A 27,718-nucleotide genomic window follows, 5' to 3' on the forward strand; every position below is an offset into this window, starting at 1 on the left:
TTGGTTTTTATCACTGCTAATCAGTGCTGAAGTGCATGTGCTCTCCCTTCTAAACTTGGTATGATTGGCTTATACCTTATTGGCACATTTCATTTACCTGTAAGTCCCTTGTACAGTGGTATCCCTATTCCCAGGGCCTGTACATTAAATGCTACTAGTGGGCCTGCAGCGCAGCTTGCGCCACCCACAGAAGTAGCCTTTCAAACCTGTCTCAGGCCTGCTAGCGCAGGACCTGTGTGCGCAGTTTACTGCCACAGAGACCTGGCATCTAAATTAACTTGTCAGGCCCAAAACTCCCCTTTTACTACATGTAAGTCATCCCTAGGGTAGGCCCTAGCTAGCCCTATGGGCAGGGCGCTATGTATATAGAAGGCAGGACATATGCCTGGCAGCGTGGCCTGTCCTGGTTTTTCACTGCTGTGAGTGCTGCCTTCTCATAGGATTGTATTAGAAATGCCCTGCCTTATGTCTGATCTATGAGGGGTAGTGTAGGCATGTTTGGAACGGTTGCAATGGTAGTGAGAAATGCTGCTTACTAGTGTAGGTGGATTTTTTATTACCATTATAGAAATGCCACTTCTAGAAAGTGTGCATTTCTCTGTGCTTATGACTGGTGTTTTGCAGCTTGACTCCAATTCACGTCTGGGACAGAGTGATAGTTGGGCTTTGTGCATACTTTTCAGACAGCCTGCACAGAGGGGAGGCTGGAGGTGTCACAGAGGTGCATCTACATATTGAATGCTCTTTCTGGGTTGAGAGAAGGGGAGGAGGGGCACATCTCCATTTGTAAAGGCTGTGCCCTAGCCTCACACCAAGGGCTCGTTTATCCCCAACTGATGTCTGGAGCTGGTGCTGGAGGAGAGAGGGACACTCCTAGAACCAGTTATAACTGGTTGGAACCTCCTCTCCTCCTCATCGAAAATGCTTTGCAAAACTGAGTATAAGTACAGTGGATTTTTTATCATTTTGAGAGCACTTTTGGAACTGGGACCGAACCTCTGCCAGAGAGGCTACTGGACTGCACAAAAGACTCATGTGGACTCCCATTTTGTGTGTTGCCCTGCTGCCTGGCTTCTACCAGGTAGTCCAAAGGACTCATCAGGATCGCTTTCCTGCTTGTTGCCCTGCTGACCAGCTGTCTCCTAGGCTTAGGCTGGACTAGCACTGCTGACTGAAGAGACCGCCCCTGCCTCCCTGTGGGGTGCTGGTCTCCTTTTTCGCGGCTGCCTATTCTTGAGGATCTTTTTAGACCACACATCAGGCCAGGGTGGCGACCCTCAACAGAGGTCCCTGGCCCTGCCACCAATACATGAGGATCGGAGTGCAGGGGCTCTGGACATGGGCAGGGCACGGATGTCCCCCCCATCTTCGCCCTCACCCTTATTCCTTGCTGTGGTGCTAGGGGAGAGCGGAACCTACTCACCGGTTCTGGTGAGGGAAATGTGCCTTCCTTATGACACTGTCTTGGCGTTTGATTATACATTTATTACACCATAGGCATTCTTGGGAAGATGTCAAGTAACACTCATCCATGATAATGTTTTGGCAGTTATGATCATATGTTTTACCCTGATATGTGCATTCTTCTAGTCATGTTTACCGGACTACTGCTTATGTTGCAGAATAATCAGTGTTCTATGTGACTACTGCTGGTTTTTACAGAGAAACAGTACTATGTAATGTTCTGACAACTGTTTAGGTAGCAGAGTATTACTGACATGTTGCGTTTGGTCTAATAATGTTGTGTACAATACAGTTTATTTTTATATAACTTGGTATTGTGTTTCCTTTGTGGTGGGGATAGTGCGTCACCTGTGTTGTGTGTGTTGTGCAAACGCTTTACACATTGCCTCTGGTTTAGGCCTGACTGCTCGTGGCAAGCTACAAATAGGGTGAGCAGGGGTTATCCTGGTGTGTAACCCTCTCACCCTAACTAGAGTGGGTGGGTTCTGCTGGCTTAGGTGCATACCCAAGCCAACCAGAAACCTATATCTAACATGTAGCAAGAGAGACACACACAATTACAGTCCCAGTACATAAGAATGTTCTAAATTACTAAATTGATGGTACAGACACGTTGTGCACAACAAAAGAATCCACCTATTTGAGGCATACCATCTCAAGAGCTCTTGTTTCTATAGATTCCGTGTAGCACACATGTCTCTTTTATGTTCCCTGCCTCAGGCACAGCCTAGTACTTACTTGTTGCCAAGCTCCATCTCGGTAACTATGATCTCCTTCACATGCCAGAATGTATCCGCTTTTGGGGAGAACTTCTTTCCATCTTTTGGACAGTGCCCGACACAGATTGCTGCAATCTCGCCCACGTTCTTGGAAGGGAACTTGAAAGTATCTGTTGCCGCCCTGTACGAAAAAAAATATGTGACATTGCGGTTTCATTATTGATAGTGTTTGCATTTTCATTAATTTACACTGGTCAGTAAGAAGGATTAATACATCTTCAATAATTCTCAATTTATTTTCCATATGAGGCGCATGAGATCCCTTTTTCAGAACAGACCGCGTGGATTGGAAGGGAGGGGCTTTGTATGAAGCATCTTAATAAGGCATCAGCAGTACTCGACATAAGGAGGATGCAGAGACTTCAGAACCTATATTACACTGCTGAGAAAGTCAATCCGCATCGAACTCCAAATAGGCACATAGTGAATATAAAGGAACTACTGATTTTATAGCCAGGACCGAAAGTACGGAGGACTCACTAAAGGGCGAGCTGATCAGAGTGCACATACTTTGCAACGGAGCTTTAAAATTCAAAAGGACCCCAATCTGGGCTCTTGGGGCAACAAATGGATGGCTTATGTATGTCCTCTGGTGAATGAAGCACACTATTGGGCCTCATGAATATTGATGCCCAGCGGCAAATATAAGCACACTGTCATAAGTGCAGACACAAACAGATTATAAAAATATATTTATTTTAAAAAATAGGACTCTGAATATGCGAAAGTATTGTAAGAATAATTACTTTTGTCTCAAGAACTGCTCATATTCTTTGTTTCGAAACAGTTTCCGTGAATGTGACAACACGTTTCAACCTGACTGGAGAGTCAGGACTAAGCAGGGTCTATTGTAACACTGCAACGTTATTTAAGTATATGCCTCAGTTTGCATAAAGAAGAAGAATGATTTGAGGAGAAGATGCAGTACACGAAACTGGGAGCATGGACGTACTAGTAACTACAGACTAGTAAACCACATACTTGTAGTAGGTTCTTTGACGGAACGAATTTTACTGGAATAGTTTAACAAATAGTAAGCCATGAATTATTTCAATAGACGTCCTGCGAATTACATCAAAAGTACATTACTAAAGGAGGAATGGACTACATTAGGCATTTGCAAAGTTGCAAATGTTTAACTTCTCACGATTTGTTAAGTTTTTTTGTAAACCTTTGCCACCTTTGTGAACGTCATGAAGATTAAATTACGACAAAAATGACCCACAAAAGTGGATTTTTCAGGAATAACTCACAACCAGTTATTACAAATATTATTTCATGAAAATTCTTCCGCAAGCAAAGTTTTCAAAAATGCACAACCTATGGGAAGCTCTTAACATTATCTTATTATTATTACAGGACGCTCTTGATCAACAGAGCGTAACAATTGGTATGGGCAACTTGTTTTTGGAAAATACTCCTCTAGTTAAATGGCTGCTCCAGTCACACTAATCTCTTACTTTGACAGGAACTGAATTTCCATGCATTTCTGCCGCATTTTGTGGGTACACTTCCTCCAAAGTCGTTATGAATTTTAGAATTCTGGGAAATGGTAAATATTATCCATGTACTGTAGCTATTTATACCTCTACCACGAATATTAATATTGATGTGTGTATATATCCATAAGATAACAATTTTAGAACTGACTTGAAAATGGCAAAAGCGCCCACGCTTTGTATATATTCGCACCAGAACGACGATCTTAATTCGCTGATGTTATAACATGAATTTTATCCGTATGACTACGTAGGTCTCTGCAGCGAGTCTATGCTGGGTGGAGTCGGGCAAAAAATCTGAGGCTCTCTTTCTTTGTTTTTATTTTGGGTGATACTTTTAGGTAGTCAAATTTTGCTGCCAGCATACTATTTTGACAATTTTATGGAGCTCAAATCGAAACTTTTTATTTTCCTCCTTTTCTATTGATGTTGTTATGCATTTACTCTTTTCATGTTTATGGTGCAATGATTTTATGTAATCACGCAATAAACATATCTACTTAATATTATCTTAGACTTTATAGAGTTGGAGACAGTGATCAGCACAGCACATTCAGAAACAACGAAACAGTCTTTGGATGGCAGAGAGAATGGTAAACTGGGGTTAGAGCTATCTGTGTTAGATGCAAAAGGGAGGTTCCAGATGGGGCATCAGAGATCGGCTCCTTCCTTTGAGATCTAGAAATCATTATAGGTAACACACAGACAAAATGAACTATAATATATGCCCAGATCTACATGTGACAAATAACTTTGAAAAAAAAAATCGTCCCCAGTGGAGTAATTAGAATGAACTCGGTATACTTTAGCATGATTTAGAAAGACTGAAAGATTGGCATTTCTTGACTGCTTAAGTTCCAAAACACAGCTGCTGGGCTTCTTTTCAAAGTGTGGAAAACCTAAGTACACTTTCTCTGGCTTGTGACTCATGCATTTGTAAAATGTCTTTGGCTGGTGCACAGAGCTCTCTACAATCTGATCAGCATCTCAACTATTCAACCAGTGGCTTGCTTGTTATTCTCTAATACGGATGGGGTAGCATCCTTGTGGGTGCAGGTTGATAAACTCTGAGATGACAAAACAAGACATCTCTAGTTCTTAAAGACCATGAGATCAAGGGTTATTTAAGGTATGCATGTTAACATTTATGCAAGTATGTATGTATTTGCACTTGTAAACTACAAGTCTAGCTAAAAGCAGCAGAGCGCTATATAGGATCAAGGGCAAGCATAACATCAACAAGGGATAGGAGAGGGGTTTGTCGACAGCTATTGCTTCTTGGTGTAGTGCTCTTTAAAGAGGTGCATCTTCAACTCTTTCCTCAACTGAAGCAGAGTTGAAGCAGTCTTGATGGATATGTTCAGAAGGAAAAGGCCTGTTGTCTTTCTTTATTACAATTCTTTGTCTCCAGTCTAACAATGAAAACCACAGCATCCGCAGTCTTCTCTAGAGGCAGAAAACCCTTCAACTATTGACATTTTCAATTTCTCCAGCATATCATATAATCCCACTGGTAGAATTTGGGGGAGCAGTACGCGATGGGAGATTTTGTGCTAGAGGGAATAATACGAGAGGTTTTGGGTTATTTGATCAGTGTCAAGTGCAGTACGATGTGGGAGGTTGTTTTACCACTTTTACTCCTGATGTGGCCCAGCTAGCATTGAACACAGCGTCCACGTCTGGAGGCCGCAGAAACTAAAGGCTAAATCTATTTCAGGGGGAGAGGAGGTCTAACTCAATGAACTGGTGAATGGTTAAAAAGCTAAATCACCAGAAATGAGGAGAACGAATTATATTTCCAGACCGGAGACGAGAATTATGCTCCCCTTTCTCCACTTTACTGAACTCCTACAGCTTTAACACTCATTAAAACTACTTTTCCCAAGAGCCAAAGGGAAAGGAAACAGAAAATCATCAACCAGTCCGAAAGCGCAATGCCCCATAACAGTCTGTGTCTTCCTCTAAGCCCTCTCTTTCTTTGCTTCCAGCAGCCCGCAGATGAGTGTGTCTTTGCTTCTGTTGTTTTTGATGGTATTGTGATTTGTTATGTGCAGCTATCTTTGGGTTGATGTTCGCGCCTGAACATTCTTTCTTCCCCTACAGGCGTGCGCCCACGGGAACACCTCTCAGCTCTCCTTTTGTGGTGTGGAGGGATTTCAGATGGGGCCCAATGAGCGCGGTGTCGATGTTGCTCGCAAGAGGGTGCTCAAAGGCAGCACTGCTGGTGCCGACACACGTCTTGTTGCTCCGGGATTGGCACGCTGACACAGGGTTCATCGAGTGCCAGCACCCACCGCCTGGAAGCCTTATGGAGGTCTGTGTGCAAAAATGGTTACACCTGTGCCTACGCCTGTCACAGTGGGTCGGTACTTGTTTCCCCGCCCGCCCTTTTGAAATCCATTGTTTGTCATGTCCTGCTCAACACTGGAGTGACAGTGCCCAGGCCTGAGACCCAACGGAAATAAAAGGGTGTATATTTTCCAGGGCGTGACCCATCTTGCGTCCTGTAGACGCTCAAAAATCAGCTAAGGCTTATGCAAAGGACGTACTTTTAACGGGCTCCCTCAACCTAGGCCTAGAACAATCCCATCCCTGTAGCCCCATCCCATTAATTAGTAAGGATTGCAATACTCTGGCACAAGGCACGGTGAAATGTAAGTAAAAGTTTGCAGTTGACCCAAGTGCCTTTGAGAGGCTAAAAAAGGCTTTTTCTGTCACGTTCCTACCCCAGTATGGGGAAAGGGGAGTCAGCACAGACCCCACAGCTTTACATGGAGGACAGTACATTTTCATATACCCCCGGAAGGCGATGATGATGATTCTCACGTACATTCCAGTGACAAAGCGAGCCCTTTTAAGGCTTGGCACCCTTCTCCGGCCACCCCTTCCCAGATCCTTCAGTCTACCCTTCAGGCAGCTGGGGCTCCTGCCTCTGATATGTTGGCTAAGTACGTAGATAGCCGCTTTTGTTAGATCCTAGAAAAGGAAGTGAGAGCTCACCTTAGAGCGGAATACCCATGCCCATCCCTGGAGGTAAAAGTCACCCTCACCCGGGATATTGACACTAAAAAGGGCCACCTTCTCAGGAAAATAAGTTTGAGATCCAAAGAAGGGCATTGATCACTCCTCGCAGTCATGGCAAGATAAATTATTCCAATGTCACTGGTCTCATCACACAAATCCTAGACATGGCAGAGGAGGCCAAGGAGTCCGGCTCCTAATACCTCTGTATGTCCTATCTGGGTGGGCCCCATCGACTATCGGCACCGTTCTCTCCTTATAAAGGTGGAACCCAAACTGGGAGACCTGGTCACATCGAAACCTGGTGCAGTAGCGCAAGGCAGGGGCTATTTAGCAATACGTTCATTAAAGAACTTGGGAAGAGGATATTCCACCCTAAGTTTTTTTCTGGAGCTGATTGTGGCAAAGGGCGCTTGACCAGCCACTTCATCTCTGAAGGCACTCGGAAAGGTCAATGCTCCCGCAGCAGCTACAGGCAGGATCAGTCCATGTTCTGGGGTGTCTTTCCCTCTAGGGGAGTCCAGAAGACATGAGGAGAAAGAGGCAGCATCTGAGGACAATTTCAGGTGAGAATTCACCCTTTTTTACAACTAAGGCTGAGGGGGTTGTCTGCCACTCTCCTTCACAACTGGAGGAATTCAGACTTGCTGCCAATGACCCCTTTTTTTCAAAGAGGGACTCTTCACTTACAGACCATGAGGTGTCATAGCTGTTAGTGAAAGGTGCTATCTATCCAGCATAGCTCCACCCTTCTGGCTTCCTGAGCAACATCTTCCTTGTGTATAAACAAGATGGAGGCCAGTGTCTGGCTATAAACCACAAGAAATTCAACGAGTGGCTGATCTAGCACAACTTTAAAATGGAGGGCATCCATCTTCTGAGGGACCTTCTATGACCAGACAATTAGATGGTGAGGCTGGACCTCAAGGATATGTACCTCACGGTCCCCATTTACGCGCCTCCACACAGATTTCTACAGTTTCTTTAGAAGAAACAAGTATTCTAATTCAAGACTTTGCCATTCAGCCTCTTGTCAGTGACAGTGTTTCATAAAAGCGTTGAAACAGGTAGTGGAATATCTAAGCACTCAAGGTCTCTGCCTAATACTATACCTGTATGACATCTGGGTGATGGATCAATGCCCAAAGAGATTGTTGAAGCACCTTTAAGATACAGTGCAGTTTCTGGAGAGCCTGAGTTTTGTCATCAACGAAATGAAGTCTCTTCTGTCTACAGCCAGGCTACCTACCTTCCATTGGAGAAGACACTTGGCCTTTCTTCCAGGAAGGTGGCGAAGATTCGGTAAGAGCTTTGCAAACCTCTATTGAAACAATCAAAATTTCTGAGACAGACCACTTCTGTCTTCCTCGATGCAGTCAAAATTTACAGGCCCACTCCACTACAGAGCCCTTCAAAGACTAAAGGCATATCATCTTCTCAGAGGCCTCAAATACTCAGAGGTGGTCCCTCGGACAGAAGAGGTAAAGGAGGAGATGGAATGGTGGCTCATTTCTATGGAAGCATGGAACAGGAAAGCAATCTTGGGTTCAGATCCGGACATCGTCATAGAATCAGACGCCAGCCAGTAAGGCTGGGGTATGTGATGTAGGGAATCTTATATGGAAGAAAAATGGTAATCTCTAGTACAACTACATATAAGTTGCAAAGAGCTGATAGGCGGCTCTTTTGCCATCAAATGTTGGACCAAGGAGCATATTCAGTGCTGCATCTTCCTGAAGATAAAACAACAATTCAGTGGTGCAGTATATCAACCATCTAGAAGGCTTGAGGTTGAAACTCCTCGCATATCTAGCCTGTGGATGTTTTATCTGGACAACAATGTATTGGTCGTGGCTGAATACCTGATACTCCAGGGAATAGCAGAACATGAGCCTGTGGAGGCTGGAACCAACAGTCTTCTGAGCACTACTGAACTGTTGGGGACCATTCACAGTGGACCTTTTTGCGTCAAGACTGAACCATCAAGCGGCATGGCATTTCATTTGGAATCCGAACCCGCTAGCTGCCACGACAGATGCATTCCTTCAAGATTGGACTCTGAAGAGGGGTTATGCATTCTCACAATTTCTGATGATCATGAGACTGTCAGCCCATGTGAGGAGGCAACATGTGACCATAGTAATGATCAAGCTGAAGGTCAAGTTACTTACCTTCGGTAACACCTTAATATTTAGTTGTAAATTCCTTACTTTAGAATTTCCCCCAGGGGTTAGTCTGGATCCGGAGATTTTTCTTGAGCAGTACCCCTTTCGCTGTCGTCCGCACCAGATATGATATTGCAGGTCCTATAGGCGCCACCTGGGTGCACCAACGTCAGTTTCTTTTCATGACTTTTCACGTCGGAAGCACAGAGGCATGAAGACGACTGACCACTGGTGCATCAAAACTAGGACCCTGAAAGGGGAATTCCTGAGCCTAGAAATCAATTTGCAGAGCGGTGAGGACAGTTGGGACGATAAGAAATCTGCAACGGGATATTGTCTCTATCAGTTAAGGCGTTGCTGAAGGTAAGTAACTTGTCCATCTGATAGACATCTAGTTGCAGATTCCTTACCTTAGAATAGATACCCAAGCAATACCATCCCCAGAGGTCATCATACTAGAAAGTCCTGCGGGACCAAACAGGCAAAGTGCCCGTCCCTTTAGACCTGACTGTAAACGTGCAGAAACACCCACATTGTCACCGGACAGATGTCGAGGACTGGAATTCTGCATGCTAACGCAGTGGTCGTAGCTTTTGCTTGGGTAGAATGAGCATGCAAACCCTCCAGGGGCTGCTTCTTGGACAGTGCGTAGCAGATCCTATTGCAGAGGAGGACCCAGTTGGAGACAGTCTTCTTCCACACTGACTGACCCTTCTTCACATCCAAATAACTGACAGTTGATCATCCACCTGGAACTTTTTTGTACGATCAACGTCAATGCTATTTTTGGGTCCAGGCGGTGTAGTCTGTCCTCTCCCTTAGAAGAATGTAGGGGTGCGTAAAAAGTAGGTAAGGAGATGGATTGGCCTGCATGAAAGGGCGTGACCACTTTTGGCAAAAAGAAACCATAGTGCGAAGCACCACTTTGTCAGGCTATATGAAAAGGTAGGGCAGCCTAGATGACAATGCCTGCAACTCACTCACCCTGTCCACAGGGGAAATGGCCACAAGAAAGGCTGTTATCAAAGTGAAAAGCCTGAGATGACAGTTGTGGAGAGGAGCACATCAGAAATGTCAAAACCAAATCAAATCCCATTGGGGCATAAGGAATGGTGAAGGAGGGAACATATGTGTAAGACAATTGAGGAACCTATTTACAATAGGAAACTTAAACAAGGTTGATCAGGCAATCTCAAAAAAGCAGAAATAGCAGTCAAATAACATTTAAGAGTGCCCTTAGCAGAGCCCTGCTGGGCCAAAGAAAGTATAAATAACACAACCTCAGAGAGAGGGGCAGAGGGGGGGTTAACAGACATGTCTGTGCACCACACCACAAATTTCTTCCAATGACAGTCGTATACCGTTTTGGTGATGGGATGCCTCTCTGCTAAGATAATGTTACAAACTTCGGGCAGAAGGTCAAAAGCTGTTAGCTGCCGCCATTAAATCTCCATGCAAGACGGCAGAGAGTGGACAGGTTCGGTGCAGAACCCTCCCCTGCTGCTGTGACAGAAGATCCTCCCGAAGGGGCAGTCTGATTGGAGACGAAAAGTGTCCCTGAGCAGTATGCTGACTTGGACACTCTAACGTGCAATACTGCTGATATTACGCGGTCTCTGCAGAGGTGAATAGATCTAACCAAGGCTCTCCTCACTGCTGAAAGAGACCTTGTGCCTCCCATGGATGGCAGCACCATTTGTGATTGACTAAGCATTGTCTGCGGAGTTTGTCTGCTCTAACATTCAGAGAGCCTGCCAGATGTTGCACCACCAGAGGTGCAGAGCCTCCTGACAAAGGGTCCACGGCCCCACCTTGCCTTGTTTGTTGCAGTACCACATGTCCGTGAACACCTGCACTGTCTTTCCCATGAGAGAGGGAAGAAATGCTTTCAATGTGAGGCTGATCGCTCAGACCTCCAATAAGATGATGTGGAGTCCGGATTCCGCCAGAGACCAGATGTCTCTGACCTCCACCTCGCCCAGATAGCCACCCCATTCCAGAAAGGACTGTCAGATCTGCTTGGGGAAGGAAGAGGCATCTGCCTCCAACCCAATTAACCACCACTGCAGATCTTGCTGAGTTCCCTCCAAGATCTGGACCGTGTCTAAGAGATTCCCCTGATGCTGCATCCACTGGAACTTCAGGTCCCACATCAGAGCCGGCATATGCCATCTGGCATTTGTCACTAGCAGGATGCAGGAGGCAATGAGGCCCAGCAGCCTCCGAGTCTTTCTCACTGAAATCCAGGATCGAGGCTTAAATATCTGTATCATAGCCTGAATATCCTGGACTTGCCTCTTTGGAGGATAAGCCCAAACCTGCACTGGGTCCAGAGCAGCTCCATGGCTGACTGAACCAAAGGTAACGTCTATGGGCAGGCAGAACAGGAATATGGAAATAAGCGTCATGCAAGTCCAATGCTATCATCCAGTCTCCTGGGCCCAGGACAGATAGAACCTGAGCCAGAATGAGCATTTTGAACTTTCTTGAGGAAGAGGTCTAGGTAAGAGCGAAGGCCCTTGTTCTTTCAGGGTACCAGATAGTAGTGGGAATAGCGGTCACAGCCTAATTCTGGCACAGGGTCTCTCTCTGTGGCTCCCTTGGCCAACAGAGCCCCCTCAAAGCCTTCGGATGCATGGCTCGACACTCGGTCACGCTCCAGGTGCTGAGGTGCGGATCCGTCAAGGACATCACTTGATGACAGGACCCACAGGGCTTGTACCCGGTCTTCCTCAATGACATCCCTCGATGCACCACTCAAACAAACTTCAACAAAAAGTCTAAAAAAAGATAAAAAATTGACTGAGGGGTAGCTCTCTTCAGATCACCTCTAGCTGGTGTGGAAAAAAAAGAACTGACATCAGTGTCCGTATAGAAGCTGCAACATCATATCCGGTGTGGATGACACCGCTGACAGAAAGCTGAGCCGAACAATGCTACCTAACGGCACGCAGGGGTACTGCTCAAGAAAAATCTCCATATCCAGACTGATGTCTGGGGGAATTCTAAAGAAAGGAATGTGCAACTAAATCTCTCTATCAGATTTGGAGATCACAAGCTGGTTCCCAGTTCTTCTGGAACTTTCCTGGGATTTTCCAATCTGTCTACCCCAGTCACAATTTCTTCTCCTATCAGCAATCCTCACCATATGGTGCTGCAAGGGAAAATTCCCCTAATGGTGTGGAGGATTACAGAAAAAGGTGGAGAATCCCAGGACTTTCCCAAGAGGCTGAACAATTAAGTGCTAGGGCATGGGCAGACAGCACAGTCAAGCGGTACATATCAGCGTGGTCGAGATGGGTTTGTTGGAATCTGCAATAAGGTGCATATCCTGAGGGGTCGGATATTGTCCACGTCATGAACTTCTTATCCTCTTTAGCAACAAAAGGCCTGGCATATAGGTTGGTTAAAACCTTCAGGTAGGCTGTATCAGTAGGCCACATCCCACTGGATGGATATGAACCTGAGGTATAGGCTGGAGTCGCAGGCGAGGGCCTATGACAAGGAAAAGGGCCTTTAACAACTGGTATAGTCTGAGGCATAAAGGCTATAAGAACATTCCACCCACTAAGGGTAGAATGTTCTAAATTTAAAAAGGGGAAAACATGAAGACAAACATTCAAATGTTGGAACTCCGGGGTTATACCAGCCATTATAAGCCCAGAGCTACTCCATTATCTTGAATGGAGCTCTCAATATTCCAAAGTTCTCTCGTAGGGGATTTCCATGTATAGTCATAAGCGGTGAATAGTTCCGCCCGCCTGCGGGGACCCTGGAGCACTTCTTCCAATATAACTGCTTAAGTGTTCATGTTCGCCTTACTTCAGGAAGGCCTGCACAGACACTTAAGAATGTCCATATGCAGCCTAGAGGAAAGGCTAAAGTGTCCAAAATTCTTCATCCAGTTTGCTTTAAAAAGGACAAAGTTAAGGCACATTCATTCAAATGCATGAATGAGTTGAAAATTCAGGAGAAAAAGTCTTTCACAAACCTTTTTATAACGCAAAACAATGATGTAGTAGTGCAAGGCAGTGTAGCCCATAGGCTGCCATTATCAATGAAGAAAAAGAAGACTTTGACTTTAACAGCCAGTCTTCCAGTATCCCATCATGCCTAGAGTGAGGCAGTTACCTTAGTTATTTTTTCTGGCACCTGCTGACAGGACCCTGGAGCATTGAGCTGGACCTTTTAAAGTTTTTTCTCCAAAAAATCAGTGAAATTTTCAGTGACAACTGTTTCACTCAATGTCTTTTACCTTACTTTCTTCAATTTGGTCTTTTCTGACTGAAATAAGGCTTTTTTCTAAGAAAAAATGCCCTCTCTATTTGACAAATGCCCAAGATGTGGCAGGAAAAACGCCAAAACAGACCCTCATGATGTCTGTATTATTTGCCTACCATCCTCACACCTTCATGCCTCATGTAATATAATATCTGCAGGACCTTTTCCAGACGTACCCTGCACGACAAAGAGAAGATTCACCTTCAAGGAAAAGCAGAAAAGCGACACCAGCAAGAAGCCGCCAGTGGGACCTCTGAGCGAGGTGAAGGTTAGCCTTCCACAAGAGCTCTTCCCTAAAAAACAGCGACCTAAAAAACTTCCGCCCCATCTCTCTTCTGCCTTTCCCAGCCAAAGTAATAGAGAAGACCGTCAACAAACAGCTGACCACCTTCCTGGAAGACAACAACCTGCTCGACCCCTCACAAACCGGATTCCGAACCAACCACAGCACTGAAACCGCCCTCATCTCAGTCACTGACGACATCAGAACCCTGATGGACAACGGTGAAACAGTCGCCCTCATTCTGCTCGACCTCTCGGCTGCCTTTGACACCGTCTGTCACCGCACCCTAATCACCCACCTCCACTCCACCGGGATCCAAGGCCAGGCCCTGGACTGGATCGCCTCCTTCCTCTCAAACCGTTCCCAAAGAGTTTACCTCCCTCCGTTTCGCTCAGAACCCACCGAGATCATCTGCGGCGTACCCCAAGGCTCATCACTCAGCCCGACACTCTTCAATGTCTACATGAGCCCCCTCGCCAACATCGTACGCAAGCACGACATCATCATCACCTCCTACGCCGACGACACCCAACTTATACTCTCCCTCACCAAGGACCCCGCCAGCGCCAAGACCAACCTACAAGAGGGTATGAAGGACGTCGCAGATTGGATGAGGCTCAGCCGCCTAAAGCTGAACTCTGAAAAAACGGAAGTGCTCATCCTCGGCAACACCCCGTCCGCCTGGGACGACTCCTGGTGGCCCACGGCCCTCGGCACCGCACCGACCCCCACAGACCACGCCCGCAACCTCGGCTTCATCTTGGACCCTCTTCTCACCATGACCAAGCAAGTCAACGCCGTGTCCTCCGCCTGCTTCCTCACCCTCCGCATGCTCCGCAAGATCTTCCGCTGGATCCCCACCGACACCAGAAAAACCGTGACCCACGCCCTCGTCACGAGCCGCCTGGACTACGGCAACACCCTCTACGCCGGGACCACAGCCAAACTCCAAAATCGCCTGCAACGCATTCAAAACGCCTCGGCCCGCCTCATCCTCGACATACCCCGCAGCAGCTACATCTCCGCACACCTGAGACACCTGCATTGGCTCCCTGTCAGCAAAAGGATCACCTTCCGACTTCTCACCCACGCACACAAAGCCCTCTACGACAAGGGACCGGAATACCTCAACAGACGCCTCAGCTTCTACGTCCCCACCCGCCACCTCCGCTCCTCTGGCCTCGCACTCGCTGCTGTCCCTCGCATCCGCGGCTCCACGGCGGGTGGGAGATCTTTCTCCTTCCTGGCAGCCAAGACCTGGAACTCCCTCCCCACCAGCCTCAGGACCACCCAGGACCACTCCGCTTTCCAGAGACTCCTAAAGACCTGGCTGTTCGAACAGCGATAACCCCCCCCTTTTCCCCTAGCGCCTTGAGACCCGCACGGGTGAGTAGCGCGCTTTATAAATGTTAATGTATGTATTCCCTCAGCCTCCAGTGGACGTGGAAGGTCTGAGAGGTGTTTTTTGGGCAGAAAACACTATCGGTCCCCGTCAAGGAGATCAACGTTGAGAGCAGGTACAGCACCAACATGTTCGCCGTCAAAGTCTGGATCGACGTCACACAAATGTCACCGAACGACGTTAAGAGGCCGCACGATGTCAAGACACCGCAGCATGACATTGAGGACTCCAGATGCTCGGTGCACGACGTCGAGGAGTGTGTCGACGTCGGTGGATTCGACTTCGAGATGAAGGAAACGTCGCCGTCACACAGACCAACGTCGAGGTCTAGGTCGCCGTTGGTACATCGCAACGAAGGGAGAGGTCGATGTTGAAGAGTCCCTCGACGTCGAGGAGAAATAACTTCTAAAAGGAGGATTTATTCCTCGTTGGAGTCATAGCGTTCCAGGGACGTTTCTCCTTCCTTTATCTCCGTCTCCACCTCCCACTACCTCCCCACCTCCCGCTGCAACTCCGCATTCTCAAGATGTGCCTGCCCCATTGCCGGCTTCTCTGCTGCTCCAGACACCTACACCACTTCCGGGTGCATCCAGCACCGAGCGTCACTCCAGCTCCCAGACTGTGCTCAAGATCGTGCCACCGTTCACACCATAGCTATCATGCATCTGGCCAATCTACAAAGAGATCAAGGTATTGTCGTCACAGATTGCGACAAAGGTCACGTTCTTTCTGACCACGGAGACTCCTCATCGTCTACCAGAGACTATTCACCTACTCTATCTGCCTCGCCTCAACCTCGTACGTCACCAGTGGACGATGTTAATACCTTTCAGGAAGTCTTAGTTCGAGGCGCAGCAAAACTTAACATTCCAATGGCTGTCCCGACACCAACTACTTCAGTCATTTTTTAAACACTACAGCAACATTCGGCCTCAAGACCTTTACTTCATCTGGATCCGGGTATCTAGAACCCGCCATGGAAGTCTTCCTTACACCAGCCACGACATAGACTGCTCGTTCCAGACTACTAAAAAAGTACCATCCTCCGAACAAGACCATTTGTTTCTGCGCTCTGACCCTCCACCTGATTCAGTGGTGATCCTTGCGGCCCATAAATCTCACGCCACTTCTCCGTCAGCTACCTCTCTGCCGGACAAAGAGAGTAGAAAGGTGGATTCGGCAGGCCGCAAAGTATGTAGTTTAGCGGCAACATCCATAAAAGTAGGAAGCGCAACAGCCCTCTTGGGAAGATATGATAGGGCTTTGTGGGACTCCTTGCTCCAATTTGCTGACCATCTCCCGAGGGATCAGAAAGAGGATTTTTTTTTAGAGATTGTGAAAGAAGGTGCTATGGTCTCCAACCTGGTCATTAGCGCAGCAACGGACTCATCCTTGCTCTCTGCACATGCATACTGCCATGGGATCTCCTTAAGGAGTCATGTATGACTGTGTTGAATATCCCTGAAACCAGACGCTCAACAACGCATTCAAAACTTGACATTTTCAGGATCCACGCTGTCGGCTCTCATGCGATGATGAAATGGCAAGAATGAAGGCAGAACTGGACACTTTGAAAGCGGAAGGTCTTGAAAAAATCTAAAGACCGAAGAGCCTTCTGTCCCTTCCAGCACCGCTACCCTTCTCAGAGGGTTCAAACCCCTCAGTGGCCGTCTAATAGATCTCAGCAGCAGTTCCAAATAGCCTATCAGCCTCAAAGCAAACAACATAGAGGACGAGCGGCACACCAGTCTACTCAGGGTACTCGTCAACAACCAGCCGCAAAACCCTGAACGTTTTTTTCCCCTGAGGCTGTTACCCACTTGTAGGAAAGTACCATCTTGCCTGGCATGTTACCCCCATATTTCACTGTATATATGTTGTTTTAGTTGTATGTGTCACTGGGACCCTGCCAGCCAGGGCCCCAGTGCTCATAAGTGTGCCCTGTATGTGTTACCTGTGTTATGACTAACTGTCTCACTGAGGCTCTGCTAATCAGAACCTCAGTGGTTATGCTCTCTCATTTCTTTCCAAATTGTCACTAACAGGCTAGTGACCAATTTTACCAATTTACATTGGCATACTGGAACACCCTTATAATTCCCTAGTATGTGGTACTGAGGTACCCAGGGTATTGGGGTTCCAGGAGATCCCTATGGGCTGCAGCATTTCTTTTGCCACCCATAGGGAGCTCTGACAATTCTTACACAGGCCTGCCACTGCAGCCTGAGTGAAATAACGTCCACGTTATTTCACAGCCATTTTACACTGCACTTAAGTAACTTATAAGTCACCTATATGTCTAACCTTTACCTGGTAAAGGTTGGGTGCTAAGTTACTTAGTGTGTGGGCACCCTGGCACTAGCCAAGGTGCTCCCACATTGTTCAGGGCCAATTCCCCGGACTTTGTGAGTGCGGGGACACCATTACACGTGTGCACTATACATAGGTCACTACCTATGTATAGCTTCACAATGGTAACTCCGAATATGGCCATGTAACATGTCTAAGATCATGGAATTGCCCCACCAATGCCATCCTGGTATTGGGGAGACAATCCCATGATTCCCGGGTCTCTAGCACAGACCCGGGTACTGCCAAACTGCCTTTCCCGGGGTTTCACTGCAGCTGCTGCCAACCCCTCAGACAGGTTTCTGCCCTCCTGGGGTCCAGCCAGGCTTGGCCCAGGAAGGCAGAACAAAGGACTTCCTCAGAGAGAGGGTGTTACACCCTCTCCCTTTGGAATAAGGTGTCAGGGCTGGGGAGGAGTAGCCTCCCCCAGCCTCTGGAAATGCTTTGATGGGCACAGATGGTGCCCATCTCTGCATAAGCCAGTCTACACCGGTTCAGGGATCCCTCAGCCCTGCTTTGGCGCGAAACTGGACAAAGGAAAGGGGAGTGACCACTCCCCTGACCTGCACCTCCCCTGGGAGGTGCCCAGAGCTCCTCCAGTGTGCTCCAGACCTCTGCCATCTTGGAAACAGAGGTGCTGCTGGCACACTGGACTGCTCTGAGTGGCCAGGGCCAGCAGGTGACGTCAGAGACTCCTTCTGATAGGCTCCTTCAGGTGTTGCTAGCCTATCCTCTCTCCTAGGTAGCCAAACCTCCTTTTCTGGCTATTTAGGGTCTCTGCTTTGGGGAATTCCTTAGATAACGAATGCAAGAGCTCATCAGAGTTCCTCTGCATCTCTCTCTTCACCTTCTGCCAAGGAATCGGCTGCTGACCGCGCTGGAAGCCTGCAAAACTGCAACAAAGTAGCGAAGACGACTACTGCGACCTTGTAACGCTGATCCTGCCGCCTTCTCGACTGTTTTCCTGGTGGTGCATGCTGTGGGGGTAGTCTGCCTCCTCTCTGCACTAGAAGCTCCGAAGAAATCTCCCGTGGGTCGACGGAATCTTCCCCCTGCAACCGCAGGCACCAAAGAACTGCATCACCGGTCCTCTGGGTCTCCTCTCAGCACGACGAGCGAGGTCCCTTGAACTCAGCAACTCTGTCCAAGTGACTCCCACAGTCCAGTGACTCTTCAGTCCAAGTTTGATGGAGGTAAGTCCTTGCCTCCCCACGCTAGACTGCATTGCTGGGAACCGCATGTTTTGCAGCTACTCCGGCTCCTGTGCAATCTTCGAGGATTTGCTTTGTGCACAGCCAAGCCTGGGTCCCCGGCACTCTAACTTGCATTGCACGACCTCCTGAGTTGTCCTCCGGCTTCGTGGGACCCTCTTGTGCAACTTTGGGTGAGCTCCGGTTCACTCCACTTCGTAGTGCCTGTTCCGGCACTTCTGCGGGAGCTGCTTGCTTCTGAGTGGGCTCTTTGTCTTGCTGGACGCCCCCTCTGTCCCCTCACACAATTGGTGACATCCTGGTCCCTCCTGGGCCACAGCAGCATCCAAAAACCCTAACCGCGACCCTTGCAGCTAGCAAGGCTTGTTTGCGGGCTTTCTGCACGGAAACACTTCTGCACGACTCTTCACAACGTGGGACATCCATCCTCCAAAGGGGAAGTTTCTATCCCTTGTCGTTCTTGCAGAAACCACAGCTTCTACCATCCGGTGGCAGCTTCTTTGCACCCACAGCTGGCATTTCCTGGGCATCTGCCCACTCCCGACTTGATCGTGACTCTTGGACTTGGTCCCCTTGTTCCACAGGTACCCTCGTCAAGAAATCCATCGTTGTTGCATTGCTGGTGTTGTTGTTTCTGGCAGAATTCCCCTATCACGACTTCTGTGCTCTTTGGGGAACTTAGGTGCACTTTGCACCCACTTTTCAGGGTCTTGGGGTGGGCTATTTTTCTAACCCTCACTGTTTTCTTACAGTCCCAGCGACCCTCTACAAGGTCACATAGGTTTGGGGTCCATTCGTGGTTCGCATTCCACTTCTAGAGTATATGGTTTGTGTTGCCCCTATCCCTATGTGCCCCCATTGCATTCTATTGTGACTATACATTGTTTGCACTGTTTTCTATTGCTATTACTGCATATTTTGGTATTGTGTACATATATCTTGTGTATGTTTGCTATCCTCATACTGAGGGTACTCACTGAGATACTTTGGCATATTGTCATAAAAATAAAGTACCTTTATTTTTAGTATATCTGTGTATTGTGTTTTCTTATGATATGGTGCATATGACACTAGTGGTACTGTAGGAGCTTCACTCGTCTCCTAGTTCAGCCTAAGCTGCTCTGCTAAGCTACCTTTTCTATCAGCCTAAGCTGCTAGACACCCCTCTACACTAATAAGGGATACCTGGGCCTGGTGCAAGGTGTAAGTGTACCCCTTGGTACTCACTACAAGCCAGTCCAGCCTCCTACATTGGTTGTGCAGCGGTGGGATAAGTACTTTGCAACTACTTACCACTTTTGTCATTGTACTTTTCATAAGAGAAAAATATACAAAACAAGTTCAGTGTATGTACACCTAACCAAAAAGTTTTGCTTTTCTTCTCTCACTTCTTTACTAAGTGCTGAAAAGTACCTCTAAACTTTCAAAAAAGTTTTAAAAAAGTTTTAAAAGTTTTTTTTCTGTCCTTTAAAAAGTTCTGAAAACTTTTTCTTTCTTTTTCTGTCCCTTAAACCTTTTCTATTATGTCTGGTACAGGTCAAACTCTGGATCTGGCCAAGACTGCTTATGACCACCTTAGCTGGAAGGCAGCAAGGAGTCTCTGTGTAGAAAGAGGTTTAGGGGTAGGGAAGAATCCCTCTAGAGAACTATTAGTTAACATGCTAGTTGAACAAGATAAGACCTTTGTTGGCACTTCTGGTGAGAAATTAGCTGATGGTTCCCACTCTGATTCTGGGGCATCCCTAGTAAGAGAGTTAGAAGGAAACTTTCCCAACCTGCCCCTTAGCAGGCCACCTAGCATAGCTGGTACTAATGTGACTTCTCATCACAGTAATAGTGTTTCCTCTCATCATAGTAGGAGTGTGACTTCTATAGGCCAGAATGTTAGAGTGCCATCTGTTAGGGACAGGTCTCCCTCTGTTCATTCACACCATTCTTCTGTGTCAAGGCATGCCCAACCCACCCTCCCTGAAGACAGAATGTTAGAAAGGGAACTCAATAAATTGAGAGTGGAAGAATCCAGGCTGAAGCTCAAGAAGCAACAGCTGGATTTAGATAGGCAAACCTTAGATTTAGAAAAAGAAAGACAGAGGTTGGGGTTAGGACCCCATGGTGGCAGCAGCAGTATTCCAAATAGTCATCCTGCAAAAGAGCATGATTCTAGGAATCTGCACAAGATAGTTCCCCCTTACAAGGAGGGGGATGACATTAACAAGTGGTTTGCTGCACTTGAGAGGGCCTGTGTTGTACAGGAGGTCCCTCAAAGGCAGTGGGCTGCTATCCTATGGCTATCTTTCAGTGGAAAGGGTAGGGATAGGCTCCTTACTGTTAAAGAAAGTGATGCCAATAATTTTACAGTTCTTAAGAATGTACTCCTAGATGGTTATGGCTTAACCACTGAACAGTACAGGACGAAGTTCAGAGAAACCAAAAAAGGAGTCTTCACAAGACTGGGTAGACTTTGTTGACCATTCAGTGAAGGCCTTGGAGGGGTGGTTACATGGCAGTAAAGTTTCTGACTATGAAAGCCTGTATAACTTAATCCTGAGAGAGCATATTCTTAATAATTGTGTGTCTGATTTGTTACACCAGTACATGGTAGACTCTGATCTGACCTCTCCCCAAGAATTGGGAAAGAAGGCAGACAAATGGGTCAGAACAAGGGTGAACAGAAAAGTTCATACAGGGGATGACAAGGATGGCAAGAAGAAGGATGGTAAGTCTTCTGACAAGGGTGGGGACAAATCTAAAAATGAGTCTTCATCAGGCCCACAAAAACACTCTGGTGGGGGTGGTGGGCCCAAATCCTCTTCAAATCAAAACAAAGAAAAGAAACCATGGTGCTATTTATGTAAAATAAAAGGCCATTGGACAACATATCCCAGTTGTCCAAAGAAAAGCACCAAGCCTCCTACCACTACAACCCCTGCTGCTACACCTAGTGCCCCTAGTAATAGCAGTGGTGGTGGGAGCAAACCTACTAATAGCCAATCCAAGGGAGTAGCTGGGCTCACTTTTGGTAATTTAGTTGGGGTTTGTCTTGTTAGGGAGACCACAGAGGCTGTGTTAGTCTCTGAGGGGGCTATTGATTTAGCCACCTTGGTTGCTTGTCCCCTTAATATGGATAAGTACAAGCAACTACCCCTAATAAATGGTGTTGAGGTTCAGGCCTACAGGGACACAGGTGCCAGTGTTACCATGGTAATAGAGAAACTGGTCCACCCTGAACAACACCTACTTGGTCACCAGTACCAAGTAACCGATGCTCATAACAACACGCTTAGCCACCCCATGGCTGTTGTGAATCTCAACTGGGGGGGGTTACTGGTCCAAAGAAAGTTGTGGTTGCCTCAGATTTACCTGTAGACTTGTCTACTAGGGTATGATTTAGAGACATCAGCTTGGTCAGATGTGGAGTTGGAGGCTCATGCAGCAATGCTGGGCATTCCAGGGCATATTTTTGCTTTAACCAGGGCTCAGGCCAAAAAGCAAAAAGGACAGGGTGACTTGGATCCTGGAAGAATGGACCAAGTGCTCCCTAAAGCTAGGGTTAGTAAAGGTAAAACACTACCTACTATCCCTCCCTCTACAGTGGATTCTACTTCTGAGGAAGAAGAATTTCCACCTTGTGCAGAACCTACACCAGAGGAGCTGGAAGCAGACACTGCTGAGCTTTTGGGTGAAGGGGGGCCTGCCAGGGAGGAGCTGAGTGTGGCACAGCATACCTGTCCCACACTAGAGGGTCTAAGGCAGCAAGCTGTCAAACAAGCAAATGGGGATGTCAGTGACTCTCACAGAGTTTACTGGGAGGATAACCTTTTGTACACTGAAGCAAGGGATCCAAAGCCTGGAGCTGCCAGGAGATTGGTGATTCCTCAGGAGTACAGAAAGTTCCTCCTAACTCTAGCCCACGACATTCCCTTAGCTGGACATTTGGGGCAAATGAAAACTTGGGACAGGCTTGTCCCCTTGTTTCATTGGCCTAGAATGTCAGAGGACACAAAAGAATTTTGTAAGTCCTGTGAAACCAGTCAAGCCAGTGGCAAGACAGGTGGCACTCCAAAGGCACCCCTTATTCCACTGCCTGTGGTTGGGGTTCCCTTTGAAAGGGTAGGGGTTGGCATAGTTGGCCCCCTTGACCCTCCTACTGCTTCAAGCAATAGGTTTATCTTGGTGGTAGTGGACCATGCCACCAGATACCCTGAAGCAATTCCTATAAGGACCACTACAGCTCCTGCAGTGGCAAAGGCCCTCCTGTGAATCTTTTCCAGGGTGGGCTTCCCAAAAGAGGTGGTATCAGACAGAGGAAGCAATTTCATGTCTGCTTACTTAAAGGCCATGTGGAAGGAATATGGTGTGACATACAAGTTCACCACACCCTATCATCCACAAACAAATGGACTGGTGGAGAGATTTAACAAAACTCTCAAAGGTATGATAATGGGACTCCCTGAAAAACTCCGCAGGAGATGGGATATCCTGTTACCTTGCCTCCTTTTTGCTTACAGGGAGGTACCCCAAAAAGGAGTGGGCTTCAGCCCCTTTGAACTCCTATTTGGACACCCTGTAAGAGGTCCCCTAACACTTGTTAAGGAGGATTGGGAACAACCTTTAAAAGCTCCAAAGCAAGACATAGTGGACTATGTACTTGGCCTAAGATCTAGGATGGCTGAGTACATGAAAAAGGCCAGTAAAAACCTTCAGGCCAGCCAAGAGCTCCAAAAGCAATGGCATGTCCAGAAGGCTGTTTTGGTTCAGTACCAACCAGGGCAGAAAGTGTGGGTCTTGGAGCCTGTGGCCCCAAGAGCACTCCAAGACAAATGGAGTGGACCCCACATAATTGTTGAAATGAAGGGAGAAGTCACCTACTTAGTTGACTTAGGCACTGCCAGGAGTCCCCTTAGGGTGCTCCATGTCAATCGCCTGAAACCCTTCTATTACAGGGCTGATCTCACCCTGCTCATGGCAACAGATGAGGGACAGGAAGAAGAGAGTGACCCTCTCCCTGATCTCTTCTCTTCCACAGAACAAGATGCTCTAGTGGAAGGTGTAGTTTTGGCAGATTGTCTTACTGCTGAGCAAAAAGACCACTGCATAAATCTCCTGGGTCAGTTTTCTGAACTCTTCTCTACTGTGCCAGGCACCACTTCTTGGTGTGAGCACACTATAGATACTGGAGACAGCTTGCCTGTCAAAAGTAAGATCTATAGGCAGCCTGACCATGTCAGAGACTGCATAAAGCAAGAAGTGCAGAAAATGCTTGAACTAGGAGTGGTTGAGCACTCTGAAAGTCCATGGGCCTCTCCTGTGGTACTTGTACCAAAACCTCATTCCAAGGATGGAAAGAAGGAAATGCGGTTTTGTGTAGACTATAGAGGTCTCAACCAGGTAACCAAAACTGATGCTCACCCTATACCCAGGGCAGATGAGCTAATAGATACACTGGCATCTGCCAAGTATCTAATCACCTTTGATTTGACTGCAGGGTATTGGCAGATCAAGTTATCAGAGGATGCAAAAGCAAAAACTGCATTTTCAACCATTGGAGGCCATTACCAATTCACAGTAATGCCTTTTGGATTGAAAAATGCACCTGCCACTTTTCAAAGGTTGGTGAACACAGTCCTGCAAGGGCTGGAAGCTTTTAGTGCAGCATATCTAGCAGAAGGCAGGCCTCACTATCAAGGCTTCAAAGTGCCAGATAGGGCAGGGGAAATTGGTTTATCTGGGACACCTGGTAGGTGGAGAACAGATTGCACCACTTTAGGGGAAAATCCACACTATTATAGATTGGGTTCCCCCTACAACTCAGACCCAGGTGAGAGTCTTCTTAGGCCTCACTGGGTATTGCAGGAGGTTCATAAAGAACTATGGCTCCATTGCAGCCCCTCTTAATGACCTCACATCTAAGAAAATGCCTAAAAAGGTATTGTGGACAGCTAGCTGTCAGAAAGCTTTTGAGGAGCTGAAGCAGGCCATGTGCTCTGCACCTGTCCTGAAAAGCCCCTGTTACTCCAAAAAATTCATTGTCCAAACTGATGCATCTGAATTAGGGGTAGGGGCAGTCTTATCACAACTTAATTCTGAGGGCCAGGATCAACCTGTTGCTTTTATCAGCAGGAGGTTGACCCCTAGAGAAAAGAGTTGGTCTGCCATAGAGAGGGAGGCCTTTGCTGTGGTCTGGGAACTGAAGAAGTTGAGGCCATACCTGTTTGGCACTCACTTCATTGTTCAGACAGACCACAAACCTCTACTTTGGCTAAAACAAATGAAAGGTGAAAACCCTAAATTGTTGAGGTGGTCCATATCCCTACTGGGAATGGATTATACAGTGGAACATAGACCTGGGAGTACCCACTCCAATGCAGATGGACTCTCCAGATATTTCCACTTAGACAATGAAGACTCATCAGGTCATGGCTAGTCTTATTGTCCTTCATTTGGGAGGGGGGGTTGTGTAGGAAAGTACCATCTTGCCTGGCATGTTACCCCCATATTTCACTGTATATATGTTGTTTTAGTTGTATGTGTCACTGGGACCCTGCCAGCCAGGGCCCCAGTGCTCATAAGTGTGCCCTGTATGTGTTACCTGTGTTATGACTAACTGTCTCACTGAGGCTCTGCTAATCAGAACCTCAGTGGTTATGCTCTCTCATTTCTTTCCAAATTGTCACTAACAGGCTACTGACCAATTTTACCAATTTACATTGGCATACTGGAACACCCTTATAATTCCCTAGTATATGGTACTGAGGTACCCAGGGTATTGGGCTTCCAGGAGATCCCTATGGGCTGCAGCATTTCTTTTGCCACCCATAGGGAGCTCTGACAATTCTTACACAGGCCTGCCACTGCAGCCTGAGTGAAATAACGTCCACGTTATTTCACAGCCATTTTACACTGCACTTAAGTAACTTATAAGTCACCTATATGTCTAACCTTTACCTGGTAAAGGTTGGGTGCTAAGTTACTTAGTGTGTGGGCACCCTGGCACTAGCCAAGGTGCTCCCACATTGTTCAGGGCCAATTCCCCAGACTTTGTGAGTGCGGGGACACCATTACACGCGTACACTATACATAGGTCACGACCTATGTATAGCTTCACAATGGTAACTCCGAATATGGCCATGTAACATGTCTAAGATCATGGAATTGCCCCACCAATGCCATCCTGGTATTGGGGAGACAATCCCATGATTCCCCGGGTCTCTAGCACAGACCCGGGTACTGCCAAACTGCCTTTCCCGGGGTTTCACTGCAGCTGCTGCTGCTGCCAACCCCTCAGACAGGTTTCTGCTCTCCTGGGGTCCAGCCAGGCTTGGCCCAGGAAGGCAGAACAAAGGACTTCCTCAGAGAGAGGGTGTTACACCCTCTCCCTTTGGAATAAGGTGTCAGGGCTGGGGAGGAGTAGCCTCCCCCAGCCTCTGGAAATGCTTTGATGGGCACAGATGGTGCCCATCTCTGCATAAGCCAGTCTACACCGGTTCAGGGATCCCTCAGCCCTGCTCTGGCGTGAAACTGGACAAAGGAAAGGGGAGTGACCACTCCCCTGACCTGCACCTCCCCTGGGAGGTGCCCAGAGCTCCTCCAGTGTGCTCCAGAACTCTGCCATCTTGGAAACAGAGGTGCTGCTGGCACACTGGACTGCTCTGAGTGGCCAGGGCCAGCAGGTGACGTCAGAGACTCCTTCTGATAGGCTCCTTCAGGTGTTGCTAGCCTATCCTCTCTCCTAGGTAGCCAAACCTCCTTTTCTGGCTATTTAGGGTCTCTGCTTTGGGGAATTCCTTAGATAACGAATGCAAGAGCTCATCAGAGTTCCTCTGCATCTCTCTCTTCACCTTCTGCCAAGGAATCGACTGCTGACTGCGCTGGAAGCCTGCAAAACTGCAAGAAAGTAGCGAAGACGACTACTGCGACCTTGTAACGCTGATCCGCCTTCTCGACTGTTTTCCTGGTGGTGCATGCTGTGGGGGTAGTCTGCCTCCTCTCTGCACTAGAAGCTCCGAAGAAATCTCCCGTGGGTCGACCGGAATCTTCCCCCTGCAACCGCAGGCACCAAAGAACTGCATCACCAGTCCTCTGGGTCTCCTCTCAGCACGACAAGCGAGGTCCCTTGAACTCAGCAACTCTGTCCAAGTGACTCCCACAGTCCAGTGACTCTTCAGTCCAAGTTTGGTGGAGGTAAGTCCTTGCCTCCCCACGCTAGACTGCATTGCTGGGAACCGCGTGTTTTGCAGCTACTCCGGCTCCTGTGCACTCTTCGAGGATTTCCTTTGTGCACAGCCAAGCCTGGGTCCCCGGCACTCTAACCTGCATTGCACGACCTCCTGAGTTGTCCTCCGGCTTCGTGGGACCCTCTTGTGCAACTTCGGGTGAGCTCCGGTTCACTCCACTTCGTAGTGCCTGTTCCGGCACTTCTGCGGGTGCTGCTTGCTTCTGAGTGGGCTCTTTGTCTTGCTGGACGCCCCCTCTGTCCCCTCACGCAATTGGTGACATCCTGGTCCCTCCTGGGCCACAGCAGCATCCAAAAACCCTAACTGCGACCCTTGCAGCTAGCAAGGCTTGTTTGTGGTCTTTCTGCACGGAAACACTTCTTCACGACGTGGGACATCCATCCTCCAAAGGGGAAGTTTCTATCCCTTGTCGTTCTTGCAGAAACCACAGCTTCTACCATCCGGTGGCAGCTTCTTTGCACCCACAGCTGGCATTTCCTGGGCATCTGCCCACTCCCGACTTGATCGTGACTCTTGGACTTGGTCCCCTTGTTCCACAGGTACCCTCGCCAGGAAATCCATTGTTGTTGCATTGCTGGTGTTGTTGTTTCTGGCAGAATTCCCCTATCACGACTTCTGTGCTCTTTGGGGAACTTAGGTGCACTTTGCACCCACTTTTCAGGGTCTTGGGGTGGGCTATTTTTCTAACCCTCACTATTTTCTTACAGTCCCAGCGACCCTCTACAAGGTCACATAGGTTTGGGGTCCATTCGTGGTTCGCATTCCACTTCTAGAGTATATGGTTTGTGTTGCCCCTATCCCTTTGTGCCCCCATTGCATTCTATTGTGACTATACATTGTTTTCACTGTTTTCTATTGCTATTACTGCATATTTCGGTATTGTGTACATATATCTTGTGTATTTTTGCTATCCTCATACTGAGGGTACTCACTGAGATACTTTGGCATATTGTCATTGTAGGAAGTTGGCTCTGTATGTGCTATTTCAAAGTAAGGAATAGCATGCACAGAGTCCAAGGGTTCCCCTTAG

At 47.6% G+C, this 27,718-nt stretch overlaps 1 protein-coding gene across 1 annotated transcript in view; it reads right to left on the reverse strand.

The window, feature by feature from the left end:
- LOXHD1 (lipoxygenase homology PLAT domains 1) overlaps nt 1–27,718 on the reverse strand; it is a 929,469-nt gene that overhangs the window by 10,799 nt on the left and 890,952 nt on the right. Inside the window, exon 46 of the mRNA XM_069218871.1 lies at nt 2,203–2,364. Coding sequence (XP_069074972.1) covers nt 2,203–2,364 — 162 coding nt within the window. The remainder of the gene's footprint in view (nt 1–2,202; nt 2,365–27,718) is intronic.

Source organism: Pleurodeles waltl, chromosome 1_1, assembly GCF_031143425.1.
Source record: "Pleurodeles waltl isolate 20211129_DDA chromosome 1_1, aPleWal1.hap1.20221129, whole genome shotgun sequence".
NCBI lineage: Eukaryota > Metazoa > Chordata > Amphibia > Caudata > Salamandridae > Pleurodeles > Pleurodeles waltl.